General features: G+C 43.1%; 1 protein-coding gene across 2 annotated transcripts in view; it reads right to left on the reverse strand.

Annotated features, from left to right (window-relative positions):
* Positions 1-8,653, reverse strand: part of npr3 (natriuretic peptide receptor 3) — a 28,059-nt gene extending 19,406 nt beyond the window's left edge. For both annotated transcript variants that reach the window (XR_015101031.1, XM_086112409.1), the window contains exon 1: positions 7,641-8,653. Coding sequence is in view for 1 of the 2 variants with exons in the window: in XM_086112409.1 (XP_085968535.1) it covers positions 7,641-8,301 (661 nt within the window). In the remaining variant the exon portion in view is untranslated. The remainder of the gene's footprint in view (positions 1-7,640) is intronic.
* Between the last annotated feature and the right edge of the window lie 721 nt (positions 8,654-9,374).

Below are 9,374 nucleotides of genomic sequence, written 5' to 3' on the forward strand. Positions count from 1 at the left end.
CAATAAAATATACAGTTTCAGAAAAATACATTCAATTCATATTTAACACATATGAATTGCATGGGACCCTGTGGCCAATCATTTTTTTCGACCAAGGACCGCAAGGACGTATTCTGATGCATTATCGGACATGGATAGCAACGCCTAACTTCACTTTTATTTTGAAGTTGATCCTCGGAATCAATCGTTGTGGCGGCTGACTTGACTTCAAATTAAGGCTGCAGAGCCTGAGCTAAAAGACTGAATTGCATTGTTACGGTGCGCAAAAGCTCGGTGACGGATTTGAACGGAAGCACAATATTCAAATTGGAGTGTTCATGCGCACCGGCACACCACTTATGTGCAACCATATGTATCCATCCATACATGATCACAATACCCTGCTGGTTGTCATTTTGTAGCTGCTGAGCGAACACACTGAGGCTGAGTGATCAATGTGTATGTTTGTATGTGTGTACAGTATGTGTTGCTTAAAAAAATGAAACCAATTTTTTTTGAGTGCGTGACAGCTTATGTTGACGAAGCCATCCTGCACAAAATGTCTGACACAGGACAATTCTGGTTCAGAAATGATGAGAAGATTCTCCCCAAATAAATTGAAGCGGTTAATTCCTCAACTCCTTTGAGGTTGGTAGCTGATGCAAAGTTTTAGCTTTGCACAGGGTGCAGCTACATTGTCGCTGCTCAGCCATTTTGCCTGAATTGAGCAACCAAAAAGTGGGCGGGACCTGGAATAATCACAACAATGCCGTATTCAAATCAGCTAGTTTTTGCAGGCCTTTTTTCATTCCAAGGCTATTGCACAAGTAAACTGAATAGATGTCAAACTTGCACCATGCCACAGAATCATTTTGACCTATGTTAACCATTTCAGGGACAGCGTTTACGACAGTGGACAGTTTATCATATTATCAGGTTACAGGGTGCATGAAAGGGTTCAGCATAAAACCGTTTCTATTTTTTGAAGTATAAACCTTTTTATTTGGTGTGCCATTTAATAAATATTAAATAAAGAAAGAAATATATGAACAAATAAATAAATCAATTCGAAAAAGACACAAACAAGCCAAGCTATGGAAAACCCCTCACACCCTTAGCATTAATAAGGAAGATTCAGACTCTGGCTGGAACATTCCTCACAACTCTGTCACTTAAACACACCTCCTGAAATATGCCTTGAGTCAGTGGGACAAACTTCACCTCAGTCCTGCCAGCACTACAGCACCTTTAATTACACTGAGCTCTCCACACACAGCTCGCCCTGTGTATGCTCTGTAAGGTATTCCATGGGTCAACTCTGGCAACCGGCAATCATTCAAAACTTTCAGATTTCCATTTTACCGGAGCATCAATACTAGTTCGAAACTGTCTCCACTGGCTGCACATGGTACACCAATTGACTGTGAATGAGATATTTCAAGTGCCGGGTTGGTTTCGAACTTGTAACACAAGAGTTTATTGATATAAAGGACTGTTGTACCAATTTGTAATATCATTAGTCCTAAAACAAGGATGTACAGTGTGTTGCTGAATTCCAAATGAACAGAGGACAGAAAAGACATTTAAGCGGTGCAAAGCTTTTAAATTATTCCGTCTCAGTTAGTGTTGACCGAATGACTGCTGGGTAAGTTGAGTGATGCATTTCCTGTTTATCGTTACTGTATGTGCAGAATGATATTGCTGTCTTTGGCCCGCTAGGCAGTACCATGCAAGTTATGGGGTTTACCATGAAAGTAAGCTACTGATTTTAACTTCGCAAGATTTCCAACAGAAGGTGTATAGGAGTGCAGATTCTGGAGTTGTAACATCAGAGGGGAGTGCGACAATATGTGTTTGCTCCATCCTTTGATTTTTATTAATTGTTAAATAATACGACTGTAATCAGGAAGCTTTACTTACAACACAGCACGACTCATAAGTTTGACAATTAGAAAATAAAGTTCCAATGTTCAATGTGAATGTTTGCACAAATTACTGTATGTTTTATTTTAAATGTGAGGCCACGTGCAGATAAGGAAGTGACTGGGGAATGTCTTATGTGTCTAGCGCAGACATATACTGTATATACAAACTGATGGTGTAGTGGTACACTCGCCGGACTTGTGTGCGGGCAGCGTGGGATCGGTTCCCACTCGGTGACAGTGTGAATGTGGGTGTGAATGCTTGTGCACCTCTGTTTGTGCCCTGCAACTGACTGGTGACCAATTCAGATTGTATGTAGTCCGCCTGTCAGCAAATGGTTAGCACGTCCGCAGTGCAGGTCCAGGATTCGATCCTGGGCCCCCGACCTTCCTACGTGTGGAGTTTGCATGTTCTCCTCGTGCCCGTGTGGGTTTTCTCCAAGTATTTAGTTTTACTACCACATTGCAAAAACATGCATGGTCGGTTGATTGAACACTCTAACTTGTCCCTGGGTGTGCTCACGAAGGCCGCGGGCGTGCTGAAGCAGTAGGTGGAGTACTACAGCCAATTGCAGGGAACACAGACAAACAATCATTCACACCCTACCATCACATCGAGGGATAATTTAGAGATGTACAGTGTCCCATTAACCTAAATTTACGTTTGTGTTTTTTGTAAAATACGATATATTGGAAGATAAGTGTTGAAAACGTGCAAAGACTCAGATCAATTTAGAACTGAAATGCTGAGATACTGTGAAACTCTTTCACCCTCTCAGTTGTCACCGTCTTTTTAAATTTAGCTATTTTGGGGGGGTATGGAGTGGCAGGGTAAAACGAGGACGACCTAATGCAACCAAGGAACAGGATGAGCCCCTTCCCACTATATAACTGCCCTAATTTATAACAGTATAATAATATATAACAGTCTCAAACTTGGGCCTTAAACTGGACAGTGATTTCAAACTCGATCGGCAAATTGGTGCCGTTGTTAAATCCAGCTTCTTTCACCTTAGACAGCTGGCCAAAATAAAACCTCTCCTCTCACATGAACACTTTGAGATGGTAATTCATGCCTTTGTCACATCCCGGCTCGATTACTGCAATGCCCTTTACTTTGGAGTCAGCCAGTCCTCCATTAAGCGCCTTCAGCTGGTCCAGAATGCCGCCGCTCGCCTCTTGACTGGTACTCGTAAGAGGGAGCACATAACTCCTACTCTGGCATCCCTTCACTGGCTCCCCATTCATTTTAGAGTTATTTTCAAGATCCTCTTATTTGTTTTCAAATCTCTGAATAATCTCGCGCCACCTTACCTCTCTGAGCTCATCCGCCCCTACGCACCCGCCCGGCGCCTCAGGTCTGTGGACCAGACTTTATTAGAAGTACCAAGAACTAAACTGAGGCTCAGAGGGGATCGAGCCTTTTCTGTTGCTGGTCCCTCTCTCTGGAATGACCTCCCACTAAACATTCGGCAAGCCTCCTCGCTGCCCATCTTCAAAACCCTCCTCAAAACTCACTTGTATTCTTTGGCATTCGACTCAGCATGACTTAGATTTGTTCTTGGTTTTACTGTTTGGTGCTTTCTACCGCCTTTATTACCGATTTGTCTTACTGTTTATTGTGCATGTTAAATTGCTCCATGTACAGCACTTTGTATGCAGCGATGGCTGTTTGAAAGTGCTCTATAAATACTGTTGACTTGACTTGACTTGACTAATTTCTGTGGCCATTTGGCGCAATCGGCGCTTCTTTATTGATAACAACTTGCCCCAATTCTACCACTGCAACACGCAGTTAGCTATTAAGCTATGCCCACAACCCGAAAATATACATTTTCCCTCAAGTGTTATGTCCATCCATCCATTTTCCGAACCGCTTGATCCTCACTAGGGTCGCGGGGGGTGCTGGAGCCTGTCCCAGCCGTCTTCGGGCAGTAGGCGGGGACACCCTGAATCAGTTGCCAGCCAATCGCAGGGCACACAGAGACGAACAACCATTCACGCCCACACTCACACCTAGGGACAATTTAGAGCGTCCAATCAGCCTGACATGCATGTTTTTGGAATGTGGGAGGAAACCGGAGCACCCGGAGAAAACCCACGCAGGCCCGGGGAGAACATGCAAACTCCACACAGGGAGGCCGGAGCTGGAATTGAACCCGGTACCCCTGCACTGTGAAGCCGACGTGCTAACCACTGGACTACCGGGCCGCCCAAGTGTTATGTGTTTTTCTTTATTTGGGCTACAATGTTTCTGCGGTGTGGAATGAGCAGCGCATGCCGGAAGATATCAGAGAAACAGGCAGCACCACCGCCACATAAATACGTGATGTTGCGGCTAACTACACACCAGTGTGACGAGGAGATTAATATAGTGGTTAGCCCAGTGGTGGGCAAACTACGGCCCGCGGGCCGAATCCGGCCCGTTGGTCTTTTTAATACGGCCCGCCGAAGGTTGGTGCATAATTAAGGTTCGATGTGAATGATTGCATTCATTTCAATTGGACTTGTAATGACAGGCATTTCACCGCCAGGTGGCGCATTGACTTGAAGTTGCAGAACACGGGGGGGGCGGGGCAATCTTTTCGACCACCTAGTACCTCTGTATCGCTCTACTTCTACTGGTCTGATCACAACCCATCTGCAGCGATGCACAGGCTAAAATAGGTCAACAACACTTTTGTCATTTAAAAAAAGTATATTAATACCGTACTTTCATGCTTTTGTTCTGTTGATGTTTGATATGGACTGTCAACAAATGCAGTTTTTGTTTTAATGTTCCATAGCTCGTGCTGACCTGGCCCTTCTGTCAAATTTTAAAAGTCAATGCGGCCCCCGAGCCAAAAAGTTTGCCCACCCCTGGGTTAGCCACATTGGCTAAAAGTTTTCATGACCCAGTGATATTGCTTTAATGGTGTAGATTAAGAAGGTTTGTGTTGATGATATGAAGAGAAAAATACACTTAAAGTAGACAAAAAGGCATGTGTGCTTGGATCAATCATAAAATCTCATGTTGTGGTTTGCTCTCAGAGTTCGTGACATATACTTGCAAAGGGAGATGAAGAAAGGAGTTGAACTAACACTACTATGTTTGTAGTCTACCGTTTCTGAAGGACAAATCAGCTGCTTATGCAACACCTCAGCACCTAACACCCTCAGCCAGTTTCATTATGATGATCTATTATTATGTTATTATGCAATGAGAGAAATACATATTAACACACGGCGGTAACGGTGCACTCCACTACTTCTGAGAGAAAAAAAAAGAAAAAAAATCCTATTACCGTATTTGTCATGCAAAACATCAGTCAAATTAAACGCATAAAATTGGTCCCGTGAAAACCAATTCAAGCTAGATATTTCCATGAATGTATAAAGCCCCGCTGGACACCTGGACAGAGTGTAGAAATGTGGTGATGTCCGAGCAAAAGGGGACGTTTGGTCACCCATATAGGACAAAAAAAACAAAAAACAAATATGTCTGGAGCCGCAAAAAAATAAAAGCCTTCTATAAAACTTACAATGAAGGAAATACATGCTGTATGCATGTAGGAGACTGGACTGTCTCAGAATTGTATATGTTATTAATTCCTTTGTTGTGAGTTCGCAAACGCCCCCATAGAATTTATTTTGTGCTTCCCTCGGCCTTCTAGATTTCTATTCTTTGCCCGTGTCCTCGGTGAATTGTACACGAAACAAACTCTGAATGAGAATAATGATAACGATAAAAGATAGCGCAAGAGCTCTGATCACAAGCTGTAATTGCAGACTGTTGAGCGCTCACAACTTGCGGTGACACAGGTCACGCACCGCCGTAGGTTAAAGATTTACCTGCTTTATTTTATTTTATTTTTTAAATACTTTTTGTGAAAATGAGACCGATAGGATGATTCGGGCGCAGTCTATATTAACACACAAAACTATATTACTGACATGCACAAAGACACACAAATGGTTGTTTGTTTGTTTTCTCTCCTCTACGCCCCTCGCGATTGAATTGGGACCAGCCCGCGATCTACTGGTTCAATCGCGATCGATGTAATGGGCACTCATTTAAAGCATTATTCTGATGCATTTTAAAAGAAAAATTCAATAAAAACAAGAGACAGACAAAGCTTGGATGGAGTGATAGATAGAGTAGATGCTTCATCCATCCGATGAGGGCAAGTCGATTTGCTTGCTTGTTTTTGTTACAATGTGTGAAATGGGAAAAACTGGACACATTGAGCTTATGAAGGCAACATTTGACACACACACACACACACACACAAATGCGCGCACACACACGCACACTAATTATGATATGACACTTATGGAATTTAAACAGTGAATCTGTGTGTGATTTGGAAAGGAAGTGGAACTCACATTAGCGGTGAGGTAGCATGCAACCAGGGCCACCAAAGCACAGCGCCAGAGGACTCTTGACAGACAAGTCAAAGCTCAAACTCTACTTTGTAAATATTATTTAAACCCTTTCATGCACCAATAATGAGAACCTGTATCTTGTTCACATGATAAGATGTCTACTGTAGTAACCGCTGTCCCTGAAATACCATTGCTTCAGTTCAGTTCCCGCAACTCCCCTTGACAGTAGAATCAGAACCATTTGCTCAGAACGACTGCGGGATTGGAGTCAGGCGGTCCATTGAGCTACTCTACATGATGACAATTTATCCACTTGTTGCAGTGAAGGCTGATTTTTATTTTATTTTTTTAACTCCAGTATCTCGCCAGACACTCAAACATGTTCAAAGATCCATGATAAATTCTGTTAGACCTTCGCGTCTCACCCATAACCCCAAAAAATTAATCGCTCCACGATTCAAGCAGGTTACCTATTTGGGTGTCAAAATTCTGAATTTTGCTGACAAGTGGTTATATTTTCATGCCTGTCAAAGGAAACTGATGGTGCTTAAATTGCACTTTGATGTCCTTTTCATTTATGGCCCAACGAAGGTACCAAGCATGATAATATTGCTCTCATATTGGGATCGTATGTATTCTCTAAATGTAAACGGTTATAAGCCATTTGACTTTCTTTTAACGGTGTTTTATAAAATAAATAAACACAAAAGTTCTATTTGTTATGTGTGTTTTTAAGGCTGATTCGAAAAAAACGATCCGATCCATGACTCAAAACTGTGATACGATCCAAAAGTGGATTTTTTTTTTAAATCCATTGCACCCTTAATTAGAGGTATGCATCTCTCCAATCAAAGCCAATTCCGTATATATCTCTACAAGGGGTGATTCGATTCTGTGGCATTACAATACTACTCAGTAATAATCAGTTGGTGAAGGCATTGTTAATGACTACACTTTACTCTTAAAAGACTAACAGACAAGTGAAAGGGGAGTCAAATATTCACTGTAAATCACTAAAGCGGGAGTATGTCTTCAGAAATCAAATCAGAATGGATCAGAGTAAGACATAAGACTCTTACCATTGCAAAATGTGCGTGAGGAGGTATAACCTCTGTTCTCATCAAATAAATGTTGGTTGAAATAGTTTGGAGTACAACTAATCCACTTTACTTTGGGTCAAATTGACTGAATATTTTACTTCCTTCCAAGTGTAAATCTCACTCGGCTTACACCGGAATCAAATATAGTCCACTTAGAATAAAATGCACAAAATATACGGTGAAATATGAATTAAAAATGTAATTAGATTGCGTCACAATTCTTGAGGTCGAGATATGTATTTTTCTTTTCTTCAAGAACGAATTGGTGCATTACCTTGAGTGTCATATATGCTTTGGATGATGTCGTCAGTGTCCAGCGGGTCATCATGGGAAAAAGCATATGTTTTACTGATTAGGTCAGTCATTAGATGATATATCCCCTCCACGGTGAAGTAACAGTTCCGCTCCTCCTTGTCGTCTTCGTAGATCAGCAAGGCGGTCTTCCATGAGAAGTGCTTGAAAATTGCGCTGAAGGTCTCTGCCATCTTTACATAGGATGGTGCGATGCGCGTGAGGTGGGAGAATTCGGTGTTTTTGTTGCTGAAAGCTGCGGCCAAGGCACCTGCTGAGATCACCGGAATATTCCAGTGTGACGCCAGTCTCACCACCGCTGCCGCTTCGTACTCGCATACCGGACCCAAAATCAGATCGGGTTTCTTCACGCACGACCTGTCCACCAAGTGGAAGAGCGCATCATTGACACAATTGGAATTTTCAAAGTGGATGTTGAAATGGAAGTCGGAGTAGGGGGCTCCGGCAGTCTTCAGCTTCAACTGCGCATAACGAATCGCCGGGGCGACCCTCGCGTATGAAAAAAGATAAGTGTCATTTTTGGGCAAAAATACCACCACGTCTATTTCATCGCTCATGATATTGGTCAGAGCTTGGTGACAGAAGAAAAAAAAGTACACCCACAGCGTGCTGAAAAGTGACATGCTGCGACGCGCGCCTTCAAGTCGCAAGTCTGTGAAACCAAAAAAATTGTTGACTCAACCGCTTTCCCCTCAAGGCTCCAGTTGCCCAGTGCACTTGCAGACGCAAACTGAAAGAACCACGGTGACGAAATACAGTAGTTCAGTTAGAATTTACTCTTCAAAAAAAAAAAAAAAAAATCTTTCGAAGTGCGTGTTTTATTTTGAATTTAGATGTCCATCGAGAACTCCTCAACCTGTTTTCAAATGGTCTTCTCTCCACTTTTTCCTTGCCCGATTACTCAGCCAGTGGTCCGCACACGCTGACTGTGGCCTGGAGTTTTGAAGCATCATCTTGGGCTCCGTCGTGCGTCATTGGAACGCTCCCCACCTCCTTCTTAAAGCTACAAGGCAGCAGTGCCCGGTCAACCCGACAAAACCTGTACTCAGTACTGTTAGAATTGTGTGACGTGTGTGTGTGTGTGGGGGGGGGGGGGCGCAGGCGGGGTGCTCTCCTTATTCGACTGTTAGCCTTCCTGGTAAAATAGGTGGTGGCTAACAGTTGATTACTGTATTACTGTAATTAATAGATATTTAATTTTGCATTTTTGTATATTTTCTTAATGTCAAACTTAATCTGTGAAATATTCTTAAAACCATCCATCCATCCATTTTCCGAACCGCTTAATCCACACTAGGGTCGCGGGGGGTGCTGGAGCCTATCCCAGCTGTCTTCGGGCAGTAGGCGGGGGACACCCTGAATCGGTTGCCAGCCAATCGCAGATATTCTTAAAACCGAATGATCAAAACGTGAACAACCTCTCTCACACACACACACACATGTACACAATCAAGTATTGTATGTCATGATTTATTTAGTTATGAATGAATATGCTGGGGGCGGCCCGGTAGTCCAGTGGTTAGCACGTCGGCTTCACAGTGCAGAGGTACCGGGTTCGATTCCAGCTCCGGCCTCCCTGTGTGGAGTTTGCATGTTCTCCCCGGGCCTGCATGGGTTTTCCCCGGGTGCTCCGGTTTCCTCCCACATCCCAAAAACATGCGTGGCAGGCTGTTTGAACACTCTAAATTGTCCCTAG

Source organism: Hippocampus guttulatus, chromosome 5, assembly GCF_054856545.1.
Source record: "Hippocampus guttulatus isolate MCC_2025c chromosome 5, RoL_Hgut_1.0, whole genome shotgun sequence".
Classification (NCBI taxonomy): Eukaryota; Metazoa; Chordata; class Actinopteri; order Syngnathiformes; family Syngnathidae; genus Hippocampus; species Hippocampus guttulatus.